The 12,699-nt window shown below is 54.3% G+C and overlaps 1 protein-coding gene across 1 annotated transcript; it reads right to left on the reverse strand.

Moving 5' to 3' along the window:
- Positions 1 to 1,341: 1,341 nt before the first annotated feature.
- ACADS (acyl-CoA dehydrogenase short chain) lies at positions 1,342 to 11,974 on the reverse strand. The gene is made up of 10 exons (XM_036276457.1): positions 11,887 to 11,974; positions 10,628 to 10,779; positions 4,408 to 4,557; positions 4,076 to 4,187; positions 3,596 to 3,747; positions 3,089 to 3,259; positions 2,868 to 3,005; positions 2,621 to 2,716; positions 2,376 to 2,432; positions 1,342 to 2,255 (listed from the first exon to the last, which is right to left on the reverse strand). The coding sequence occupies exons 1-10, from the start codon at positions 11,933 to 11,935 to the stop codon at positions 2,103 to 2,105; spliced, it is 1,230 nt and encodes a 409-aa protein (XP_036132350.1). The 5' UTR covers positions 11,936 to 11,974; the 3' UTR covers positions 1,342 to 2,102.
- Positions 11,975 to 12,699: the final 725 nt, after the last annotated feature.

Below are 12,699 nucleotides of genomic sequence, written 5' to 3' on the forward strand. Positions count from 1 at the left end.
TCTGGGCCTGGACACCAAGCCAAGAAGGGCCAGGGTGCTGAGCAGGGAGCGCTGGGTTCCCAGCCTGGATGTCCCCTGCCTGGGACTAAGGCTCAGTTTGGGCTCCCTCTGTTTCCCTCTGAGCCCCTAAATCCCCTCCCTGAAAGAATGGCCCAAAGACAACTTCAACCACAAGCCTGTCCCGGCACCCTCCTCTGGGCCAGGAGGTGTCATGGAGCCACCTGAACACCCCTCCCTCCCCGCCATTTGTGGGGGTCAGTGGTTCAGGAAGTGACAGACCTTCCTCTGCTCCCAGATGAGGTGGGTCAAACCTGGCTGTTCCTGGGAGAAGGCCTGACCCCCACCTGGCTCCCCGCACCTGAGCCCAGGGCGAGACAGGGGTGCCCAGGAGCCCCAGAGAGGGTGTCAGGGAGGCGCTTACCTGGAGCAGAAGGAGGCACGGTTCACCCAGCGGGCAGCCTGCGTCCCCCGGAGCCGGAGCCCAAGCGGAGCCCAGCCCGGTGCAAAGCTGATGCTGACCACGGGGCGGCTCATTATCAGGAGGACCTCACCTGTGCACTGGCCCCGCCCCCTCGTGGGCGCCTGCCCGCCCGCCCGCAGGTGGTGGGAATTTGGACCTCAAGCTCCTCTCTGCCCTGTGCGGCCTCCGCCCTCCAGGACGCCCAAGGCCAGGTGCCAGCACAGCAAGTGGGCCAAGGGAGCCTCTTGCCAGGCGGCTTCTGTTTAGGCGCCAGGGTACTGATCCAGCCAAGGTCAAGGCCAGCCTTGCAGTTCGGATCCTGGGAGAGGGTAGTGGGCAGCTGGAGGCTGCTTTCTCAGGGGGGTAAGGGGGGCAGAACTGGGCCTGGCACAGAAATCCACACGCAGCGATGGCTGGTGGTGTTTGGTGGTGGCTCCAAATGGGTCCTCTCTCCATGGGCCCTTCCAGAGCCCTCACGGCAATGACAGGCCGGGGTCTCTGCCCTTCCTGCTCCACAGAGTTCTGTCCCATCTCCTCAGAAACCTGTTTGCTTTCGTTTTCCTCATTCTTGATTTCTCTTCACTCCTCACGGGGGCCCCCAGGACTGAGCACTTGGGCTCCAGCTCCAGGGGCACCAGGGCCCCCACCCCGCAGGCGCGGCCCACTGGGAGCGCTCACCCAGGGCGGAGGGAAGTCTCCACTTCCTCAGCCAGGCCCTCTCGAAGCTCTGCTCCTCCCGTCCCTCTCCCACCCGGCCCCTCCTCCCTCCAGCCCAGAGGCTCAGGGCCACTCTCCTGGACACTGTCCCAGGCCCACTGGACCTGGCTCATTTGCCTGACCTGTGTCAACCCTGCCTCTTACTGGACCTCTCCCTGGGCACAGACAGACCCTCCTGCAACAGCCAGACACGCACACACACACACACACACACAGAGTGGTGTTTGTCAGAAAGCCCACCAAAGACCATCTTTCCTCCCCAGCAGAGCGCAGGCAAGGACACGAGGAGCTCGGGGACACGTATGCTTTATTACTTATCCTACACGTGACTGTCCCAAAGCCGAATCAGACCACCCACCTGCACTCATTGTACCTTACAGAGCACAGGTTCATGGCTCCTAATGACGCAGCCCCACCGCCTTCCCCAGACAGCCCAGGGCCTGAGCGCGAAAATTCTGCTACTTTGGGGCCTGGTCATTCCTGCCCCCACCCACTCCTCCTCCTGACCCCTAACCTCAGGGAAAAGAGCAGACATGGCCAAGATCCAGGCCCACCGGCCTGCTGAGCACCAGGGCCCATGGGAACAAGGGAGTCCCACAGTGGTCACTCAGCCTTCCCACGGCCCTGCCTTCAGGAGGCCACATCCCTCGGACGAAGAAATAAGGCACGGTGGTGAGGCGGGAGGGACGCCGAGGGAAAGCTTGCAGGTGGATGTCCTGAGACACGGGTCGGCGCCCCCTCGCCTCGCCTTTCTCCGAGACCTGCTCCCAGGCACCCTGGTCTGGGCAGGCAGAGGGCCGCACCCGAAGGGCTGGCGGGGTGGCCCTGGCCGGAGGAGGCTTGGCCCCTGCCCGTCCACCCCGTGTCCGGAAGTCAGAGTTAAGGCCACGTGGCTCCCACTCCCTTGCCCACAGTCCTCAGCGGCTCAGCTCCGGTAGCTCTTCAGCAGGTGCCCTGCGATGACCAGCCTCTGGATCTCACTGGTGCCTTCATAAATCTCGGTGATGCGGGCATCACGGTAGTGCCGCTCGGCTGGCATCTCTGTCACGTAGCCCATGCCACCCAGGATCTGAATGGCCTAAGGTGAAAAGCAGGGGCTGAGGAGGGAGAAGACCCCACACACTGTGGGGAAAGGCAGGGGCAGGATCAGTCACACAAAAGGACAGGCTGGGGGAGGGGCAGCACTGGGGATACTCACCTGGTGGCTAATGGCAGTTGCAGCCTCTGACGCAGCCAGCTTGGCCATTGCTGCCTCCTAACCACAGGGGATGGAGGGGTCAGAAACTTTACCTTGTGGGGAGCCCCCAGCACATGGCCCCTCAGCAGGGGCAGGCCTGGGAGCCTCCGCTTGGAGCAAGAGGAATTGGGACACCACCAGACTTCTCCCTCAGCCCCTCAGCCCACCAAGGGGCCAATGCCCGGGGAGACCCTTCCTAAGGGCACCTTGGTGAAAGGCTTCTTGTTATCCTTCAGCATGGCAGCACGCCAGGTCAACAGCCGGGCACTCTCCAGGGCCAGGGCCATATCCGCCAACTTGAACTGCAAGAACCAGGCCCAGCACACCAGTCAGTCGCTGCCCCTCCCTCCCTCCGTGGGCGTGAGGGAGGAGAGAGGGGGCATGGGAGCGGAAAAAGCTCATCTGCTGAGTTCTCCCCCAGAGTCCAGGCTCCTGAAGTCGAAGCCTTATTACCTGGATGCTCTGGAGCTTGGTGAGGGGCGCCCCAAAGGCCTTGCGATTCTCCGCGTAGTTCACAGCACAGTCAAGGGCAGCCTGGGCGATGCCCAGAGCCTGGGAGGCAATGCCAATGCGGCCCATGTCCAGGGTTTGCTGTGGGGACCACCGCAGTCAGTAGCTGGCCAGCTGGGCGCCAGGGCCTCAACCCAGGGCCCCATCCCCACAGCAGGGCTCACCATGGCTATCTTGAAGCCCATCCCCAGCTCCCCCAGAAGGTTGTCCTTGGGGATGCGACAGTCCTCAAAGATGAGGTTGGCTGTGGATGAGGCCCTGATGCCCAGCTTGTCTTCCTTCTTCCCCAAGGAGAGCCCGGGTGTTGGCATGGGAACCAGGAAGGCACTGATGCCCTGAAAGAGCAGAAAACCCACCCAGTCAGTGACTCTCCCAGAGGCGGCCCTAGGCCACGCCCCCCACGCAAACCACACCAGCTACAACCCCGCCCCTTCCCCCTGCCGGTCCCTTCCCTCCACTCCCCTGGGGACCTGGAGCCATGGCGCCCTCTGCTGGCTCCTCTGGGGAAGGTGCAGACACCAGCCCGGACCAATGGCAGGCAGAGGAGGAAAAGGGAAAGAGCTCCAAGGTCCCCGGAGCAGAACAGCTCCATCGGGCCAAGGAGACTGGGATTCAGAAACTATGAAGTGGCTGCAGCCCAGAGGTCTCACCGCCTTCTCTGGGTTCCCCACCTTGTGATGCAAGGACCTGTCGGTGCTGGCAAAGACCACGGTGGCCGAGGCGTCCCAGCAATTGGTGATCCAGGCTTTGGTACCATTCAGGACCCACGAGTCACCCTCTTCCCGGGCGGTGGTGGAGGCGGCTCCCGCGTCGCTGCCATTCCCTGCCCCGCACACAGACTCAGAATCCAGCCCCCGCCCCGCCACCACCTAAGGGCACTGCTGCCGGCTCAGGTGCTGAGCAGACCTGGCTCTGGAGAGTCAGGGTCTGGCCTGGCAGCTCAGAGCAGGAAAGGGGGGTGGGGGCAGCTTCAGGCCGAAGGGACCCCAGGGCCAAGCGTCCCTCCCAGCTCAGATGAGGTGACCACCCAAGTCAGCACAGGCCAGGCCCTAGCTCCCGCCTCCCCCCTGGGGGCAGCCCCGCTCCAGTCTCACTCTGTCACCCTGATGCTGAGGTGAGGGGACAGGGAGACAGCTGTCCCACTGTGGTACCTGGTTCACTGAGGGCAAAGCAGCCAATTTTGTCGCCGCTGGTGAAAGGCGTGATCCACTTCTGCTTCTGCTCCTTGGAGCCAAACTTTAGGATGGGCCCCAAGTAGAGAGACTGTGGGGACAGAGGGGAGCTGTCGGGGGCCTTCCAGCACCTGCCCACCCGCAGACCCTACCCTAAGGCCCATTATCTCCAGAGCCGGAAAGGATCAAGTCCAGAGGAGGTCAGGAGCTAGGAACCCCAGTCCGGATGTTGGGACACATGGCCGAGGGCCTGCCCGCCCGTGGGAGCCTCCCGTCCACCTGGGCCTCTGATGTCCAGGAGGGGGACTCACGTTGTTGACGCTCATGATGACGCCGGTGGAGGCACAGCCCCGGCTGATCTCCTCCATGGCGATAGCATAGGCCAGGTAATCGAGGCCGGCACCACTCAGCTCCTCCGGCACGTCCATGGCCAGAAGCCCAAGCTCGCCCATCTTCTTCACCTGGTCTCGGGCAAGGATGTCGCAATGGCAGCCGGGAGCCAGTGCCCGCCCTCAAAGCCCCGGACCCTCCTGCCTTGGAGCCAGTGCCTGTGGCCCCACCCGCCCAATGATCCCTGAGTCCAGACGCTGAAGACCCAGCCCCGGCTGAGGTGTGTGACAGCACACCTCGTTCAAGCCATCCTGTCCCCACACTCCGCACTGGCTCACCCCTGTCTGCGGCGACAACAGAAAGCCTTCAGGAGCCGCCAAGGTGAGAAGCAGGACAGCATGGTACCACAGTGACCTTTCTGTCCCCTAAGCACATCACACACATCCTTCCAACCCACCACAAGGCCTTTGCACACGCTGTTCCCTGTCAGGAATGACCTCTATCAACCAGGTATTATCTCCTCCTCCCCTTTGGTTCTTAGCTCGAGCATCACTTCCTGGGACTGCCGCCTCTGCCCTCACTAAGCCACTATATCCTGTCATTACACACCCTGTGCCCCTCCTCGGCCGTGCTTATGCAGGGGAATGTCACCTATTTCTGTCTCATTTTGATTAAGGTCTGACCACGTGGCAGACTGTATTTTTGCTCACTGAATGGGCGAACGGTAAGAGCTGGGGATGTCTGATTTGGAGTGACGAGAAGAGTAATGGTGAGTTATCAAGTGCCTGCCTACCATGCGCCAAACTCCCCGTGAGTGCTTTGTGTGTACTCTTCCGATTCAGTCTCTCTATGGAAACGATGCCGAGTCAACCTCCTGTCCCAGGTGAAAGCGGAGCTCAGAGCTTATGGGTGATGCGGCTGGGACTGATACAGCCGGGCAATACTCCAGGATTTTAACCAGCTCAGCACACGGCCCAGCTCTGCCACCTCTGACGTAGAACGAATTCCCTAAAGTCTGGAAGCCTGCTTTTCACCAGAGAAATGTGGCCCACAACGGAACCAACCTAGCTTGAGAAGAAACCGCTCAAACCAACGGCCTCTGGGGAGCAGGACTGCGGGGAGGTGTCATTGAATTTCATCTGCCTTTTTATATCATTTGATTCCAGCAAACATGTTCTTATACTATTTTGACTTAAAAGAAGCAAAGACCCATGCACCAAGAGGTCACTGGTTCGATTCCCAGACAGGGCACATGCCCAGGTTGTGGGCCCGATCCCCAGTGGAGGGCATGCAGGAGGCGGCCAATCGATGTTCTCTCTCATCGATGTTTCTATCTCTCTCTTCTTCTCACTTCCTCTCTCTCTAAAATCAATAAAGGAAAAAAAATTTTTTTTAATTTAAAAGCTTCTGTATAACAAAAGAAACCATCAACAAAACAAAACAGCAACCAACCGAATGGGAGAAGATATGTGCAAATGATACCTCCAATGAGGGTCAATATCCAAAATATATAAAGAACTCATATAACTTATCAACAAAAAACAATCTGATTAAAAAATGGGCAGAGGACTCAAACAGACACTTTTCCAAGGAAGACACACAGCCAACAGGTACATAAAAAGATGTTCAACATCACTAGGAACTCAAAACTACAATCAGATACCATCTCACACCTGTTAGAATGGCAATTACCAATAAGAATAAATAACGAGTGTTGGAGAGGATGTGGAGAAGAGGAAACTGTCATTTATTGATGGTGGCAATGTAAACTGGTATAGCCGCTATAAAAAACCGTATGGAGATGCCTTAAAAAATTAAGAATAGAGCTATCATAGGACTCAGTGAAAAATTTGAAAACACTTATTTGTAAAGATATATGTAACCACCCTGGCCGGTTTGGCTCAGCGGTTAGAGCGTCGGCCTGCGGTCCAGAGAGACCCGGGTTCGGTTCCCGCTAAGGGCATGTACTTTGGTTGCAGTTTGTCCCCGGCCCTGGTTGGGTCATGCAGGTGGCAGCCACTCGATGTGTCCCTTTCACGTCGATGTTTCTCTCTCTCTCCCTCCCACTCTGTCTGAATAAAAAATGAAAAAATGTCCGTGAGTGAGGATTAAAAAAAAAAAAAAGATATATGTAACCCTATGATCACTGCAGCGGCATTATTTTTTTCTAATCCTCACCTGAGGATACTTTTCCATTTATCTTTACATAGAATGGAAGGGAGAGGGAGGGAGGGAGAGAGAAACATTGATGTGAGAGAGACACACTGATTGGTTGCCTCCCACACAACCCCACCCAGGGCGGGGGACAAACCAAGGTACATGCCCTTGACCAGAATTAAACCTACAACTCTTTGGTCTGTGGGCGGACTCTCTAACTGCTGAGCCAAACCAGCCAGGGCCATTGCAGCATTATTCATGGTGGCCAAGACATGGAAACACCCTAAGTGTCCTTCGATGGATGACTGGATAATGAAGATGTGGTACATATGTACAATGGAATACTACTCAGCCATATAAAGATTAAATACTGCCATTTGTGACAATAGGGATGGCTCTTGAGAGTGGCATGCTAAGTGAAATAAATCAGAGGGAAAAATGTAATAACCTGCTCCTATCACTTTGTCCCGATTAAATAAACAGAAGGCCAACTAGGAAGCTATCAGAGGCAACCTGAGGAAGCACCAGCTGGCCCGATACTCCTAAATGAATGTGTCCTCTAAGCGAATTTGTTAGTTTTTAGAACTTGGATAATAGAATGAATAGCAGGAGAGATGTGTGCTGACCCAGTTCACCCAGTTCCCTTTCGCCTCAGCTCCCTCCCCCCTCCGTTCCCTCCTGCTTATGGCTAACTGCCTCTGCTGCTGTACACGTAGCTTGCTTGCTCTGCTAACCTCTTGAGTAACCCCTGTCCTATATAAGCAACCCTCCCCCTGAGCTCGGGGCTGCCGTTCTCCTCTGTGAAGGTTGGCTGCAGTCCCTGCGCAGGTAATAAAGCACCTAATATTCAAAATTACTTTGTGTCTGAGTGAGGTTGATTCTCCTGGGTTACAACAAAAAGGACAAACACCATATGATTTCACTCATGTGGGATATAAAACAAAAATCAATAAACAAACAAAGCAAACAAACTCATAGATAAAAACAACAGAATGGTCCTGGCCGGTTTGGCTCAGCGGTTAGAGCATCGGCCTGCGGTCCAGAGAGACCCGGGTTCGGTTCCCGCTAAGGGCACGTACTTCGGTTGCAGTCTGTCCCCGGCCCTGGTTGGTCGTGCGGTGGCAGCCACTCGATGTGTCCCTTCACGTCGATGTTTCTCACTCTCTGTCTCTTCCTCTCTCTCCCTCCCACTCTATCTGTACAAAAAATGGAAAAATGTCCTCGGGTGAGGATTAAAAAAAAAAAATAAAGTACATTAAAAAAAAAACAAAAAACAACAGAATGGTGGTTACCAGAGAGAAGGGGTTGGGAAAGGAAGAGAAGGGTAAAGATGGCCAAATATATGATGACAGAAGGAGATTAGACTTTGGGGGCGAGCACACATTGAGAATACAGATGTTATATTATAAAATTGTACACCTGAAGTTTACATAATGTCATCAATCAATTTAATTTTTTTTTTTTTAATATATTTTTTTCAGATAGAGTGGGGGAGAGAGAGAGAGAGAAACATCGACGTGAAAGGGACACATCGAGTGGCCGCCACCCTCACGACCCAACCAGGGCCGGGGACAAACTGCAACCGAGGTACATGCCCTTAGCGGGAACCAAACCCGGGTTTCTCTGGACCGCAGGCCGACGCTCTAACCGCTGAGCCAAACCGGCCAGGGCCCAATCAATTTAATTTCAAAAAGAACGTCTGGCCCTGGCCAGGTGGCTCAGTTGGTTGGAGCATCATCCGGTACACCAAAAGGCTGTGGGTTCGACTCCCCATAAAGACACATACCTAGGTTGCAGATTTGATGTCCCGTCAGAACACATACGGGAGGCAACCGATCAATGTTTCTCTCTCCCTCACTCTCAAAATCAATGAAAACATATCCTTGGGTAAGGATTTAAAATGAACGTTCTGCTTCTACTGCCAGCTTTCTTGACCAGAGCAAATCTTTCTGTAATGTCAGTAATAATTTGAAGGAATACAGAAATAATAATATAGGAAAAATAAATCAAGCAGTCTGTTGTTTGGCAGGAAAAGCCCCAACACAGCCAGGTCTGGGACAACTGCTCGGGGAGAAGCACCCTCTGAACGGTTCCTGCCTTTCAGTGGCCTATTTGCTCGTTCCCGTCCTCTACTCACAGACTTTGAGTTTTTTCACATCTACTGATGGCACCGAAAGACAAGGGAAAGCTCCAGACAAGGTCACCAAGAGCAGCCTGCACGGGCATGGAGGGCTTCCCTGCCTGCCAACGGGGCTGCTGGCTAACTACGTGGATGGGGAAGAAGGGTTCTGAAGCCAGCCGGACTTGGGGTCTGAATTCTACCTCCACAGACCAGTAAACCTGGGAAAATCACTTAACTTCTCTGTGCCTCAGTTTTCTCAGCTCCAGTGAAAATAGCCATAATAATAATAATATGAATCATTATTGTTTTTCAAGTACCAGGCACCATGAATTTGACATTCATTATCTCCCTTCATCCTTGCAAGCAGTCCAGACGGCAAAATGGAGATCAGATTTGCAGATGGGGATGGGTGTCTTTAGGATTAAACGAGATGACACATTTCAAAGGCTTAACACCTGAAAGTTCCCAATTAATTTTGGTGCACAGAAGGCGACTCGCTTTTATGGCTTTGAGCTCCTTACGAATTCCCACAGTCCAGGCACACTGTGAACACATAACATTTACTAAGCTGAAAAGGGGTTCCAGGACCTAGAAGACATGTATATGTTGGCCACAACTCTTGAATTCTTCAGACTGAAAAACTGGCAAGAAGAGGTCAGAAAGGTTCACTCTGTCACCAGTTATTTATTCAACTAAGTATTTATTTCATTTTATTTTTTTCCTTTATTGATTTTTTAGAGAGACAGGAAGTGAGAGGGGGAGAGAGACAGAAACACTGATGAGAGAGAACGCTGACTGTCCGCCTCCTGCATGCCCCCCACTGGGGATCGGGCCCACAACCTGGGCATGTGTCCTGACTAGGAATCGAACCGGCAACCTCCTGGTGCATGGGTCGACGCTCAACCACTGAGCCACACCGGCCAGACTCAACTAAGTATTTATATCACATACCAGATCTCTTTCCAGGCCTGGAGGTACTGTGGGAACACCTTAACCCTGTAATCACAGTGAACAAACGGAGAACACAGCGGCATGGGAGGGAGAGTCCTGACTGACTGGGATCTCAGGGTCTGGCAGAAGACAGACTTGGGAAAAAACAGACTTGGGTACCAGCCCTAGCTCTGCAGTTCGCTGGCTCCATGACCTTGGCGCACTATTTAATCCTCTCACCAGACAGAGGTCCAATACCTGTAGAACACGGTACGTAACAATAGTAGCTTTACCTTGTAGGACTGTTGTGAGAAACAGATAAGCTAACATTGCCCAAGCACTGAAAACAGTGACTAACTGATTAAGTTTTTTTTTTTGGTATGTGCCCCTAGCGGGAACCGAACCCAGGACTCTCTGGTCCACAGGCCGATGCTCCAACTGCAGAGCCAAACTGGCCAGGGCTTAAGTTTTGAATATTATTTATTTATTTATTTATTTTTATCCTCACCTGAGGACATTTTTCCACTTTTTTTGTTCAGATAGAATGGGAGGGAGAGAGAGGAAGAGAGAGAGAGAGAAACATCGACGTGAAAGGGACACATCGAGTGGCTGCCACCTGCATGACCAACCAGGGCCGGGGAAAAACTGCAACCGAGGTACGCGCCCTTAGCAGGAACCGAACCCGGGTCTCTCTGGACTGCAGGCTGACGCTCTAACTGCTGAGCCAAACCAGCCAGGGCTTGAATATTATTATTAACACAATACCTGGCACATAGTAAACATATCGACCATCCACCGTTGTTATCCCAAAAGTTAAATCCTGGCTACAGGCCTCATGTTGGACAAGGGAAACTTCCAGAGCACTTTCTGGGTCCTAAGACCTGCCTTAGGGTTCCTTGACTGGAGTCTCAGTGTCTCTGGCTGTCACTGTCACCACTCATCCAAGAGCCGAGGGCAGACCTCCATCATGGGCTGCTGAGGCTGGTACTCACCTGATCCGCTGGGAAGCGGTGTTCCTTGTCTATCTGGGCCGCGATGGGAACCAGCTCCTTCTCGGCAAAGTCCCGGCATGTCTGACGCAGCATCTGGTGTGTCTCGGGCAGTTCAACAGACTGGTAGATAGTATGTAACTGCCGACGGAGAGCTGCCAGCGAGAACAATGGGGGTCAGCGGAAGGGGAATGCAAGAGGTCTTGTGTAATAATCGTAGTAACAGACATAGTGATCCATTAATTCAGCAGTTCACCAGGGATGGTTTTGCCCCCCCACCCCAGCCAAGCGATATTTGGCAATGCCTGGAGACATTTTTGGTTGTCATAACTTAATGGGGAAATGGGGTTGGTATGGAGTGAATAGAGACCAGGAATGTTGCTAAGAATCCTACAATGCACAGGACAGTTCCCACAACAATTATCAGTCCAAAATGTCACCAGAGCTGCTGTTGAGAACCCCCACAATAACTGCTTACAATGCTTGCTAAAACACTCTGCATATACCATCTCACTCAGTCCTCAGTATAATGCCAGTAAGAGCACAGCTCCGTGACCTTAGGCACGGGTCTTAACTTCACTGAGCCTGGCTCATATCCAATGTGGAAGACAATAGTATCTGGGAATAGGAGGACTAAAAAGATATGAATTGTACTAAAGCACATGGCCTAGCTCTCAATGAGGGTTCCCTTTATTATTATTCGGGGTGACTGGTTCTGACCAGGCCAAGGAAGGCCTGGTCGTAAGTGTCCCCCCAGTTCCAGCTGGACTGAAATGATGAAATGGGAATGAGGTAACACTGACCAAGTACGTTACAATCCCTGACATTGTATTAACTGTTTTATATACCCTGTGGCTTAATCCTTACAACTCTGGGAGAATAGTAATACATTGTCGTGGTCATTTTACACACGGGCTAATTGAGGCTGCCGGGGGCTGTGTCTTGCCCAAGGTCACAGATGCAGAGTCCTGACTCCGTTGGCAGGGCACACCCTGAATCTGCGCTGGAGGTGAAAGGTGGGGAGGGGATGCAGATGCAGTCGTGAGAACTGGGCAGGGGTTGAGGGTCAGAGCAGGAGCCGCGAGTCACTTGCAGGACGCAGGCGCGAGGTGCGACGGAACTGGGGCAAAGGGCACGCGCACTCCCAAGGCGGGGTGCACCACGCCCGCCCGTGACGGGGAGACCCCTCTGTCCGGTCTCACTGCGGCTTGGCCGGCCAACCCCGGGCCGCAGCCGGTTGTGTGGACCCCGAGAACACTCACCTCCGCGGATGGGGCCGCAGGCCCGGGCAAGCAGCGCGGCAGCAGCCATGCCTCTCCGGGACTCCAGCCGCCGGCGCTCCTGTTCCGGCTGCACTGCTCAGGGGGTGGGTGGCGCAGCGGGCCATCCAGAACACGCCTGCCCATCAAGCCTTGGGGGCGGGGCCTGTCACCGCTCCGCCCACGCCCCGCCTCCCTGGGTGGGAATTAAACCAAACTCTCCGGTGTTCGTTTTGCTCCAGCCACTCCTGCGTCGTTTCTCTTGCTACCTCTAGCTTGTTCAAGCCTCCAGGCCTTTGTAATCACTGTTCCCTGGGCTGGCAGGCCTCTTCATGCCGATCTCGCTCACTGAGGCCTGCCCTGAGCCCAGGCTAGTGTTTCTCCTACACACTCTCCATCCCATGGCTTATTTATTCGGGACACCTAGCACCTGAAATCTTATCGAGTCCCCCCAATTAATAGCCTGTGGCAAAGGATCTAGTCTTGCTCTGATGTTCAATATTCAGGCCTAGGGAATTCGGTTGCTGGGAGGGAGATTTCTTTTCCGCAGAGACTGTGAAAGTGGGGAGGGGCTGCCACTTCCCTGTGCCACTGTCTCATTCCCAATTGTGGGGCAGAGTCCCATAGCAGCAGGGGCACTGCCCCCTAATGCCCTGCATTTGGTCCTTAGCATCCTCTTTCGGACGCCTTCACTCTGCCCAAGAAGCTATGGTAATTTCACTTGCCTGACAAGGGTCTTCCCTAGGCACAAGTGAAAGTCAGATTTTCACACCCTCCCAGGCACCCGCACATCCCTCCAGCTGTCTTTCTCCCCCC

The sequence above is a fragment of the Molossus molossus genome, unplaced genomic scaffold, assembly GCF_014108415.1.
Source record: "Molossus molossus isolate mMolMol1 unplaced genomic scaffold, mMolMol1.p scaffold_m16_p_22, whole genome shotgun sequence".
Lineage (NCBI taxonomy): Eukaryota > Metazoa > Chordata > Mammalia > Chiroptera > Molossidae > Molossus > Molossus molossus.

Excerpts from the sequence above, each read along its gene's own strand:
- ACADS (XM_036276457.1), bottom strand. The coding sequence starts at position 11,935 with ATGGCTGCTGCCGCGCTGCTTGCCCGGGCCTGCGGCCCCATCCGCGGA. Across the intron at positions 3,748-4,075 it reads CTTTGCCCTCAGTGAACCAG|GGAATGGCAGCGACGCGGGA; the intron begins GTACCACAGTGG and ends TGTGCGGGGCAG. Across the intron at positions 3,260-3,595 it reads ACAGGTCCTTGCATCACAAG|GGCATCAGTGCCTTCCTGGT; the intron begins GTGGGGAACCCA and ends CTGCTCTTTCAG.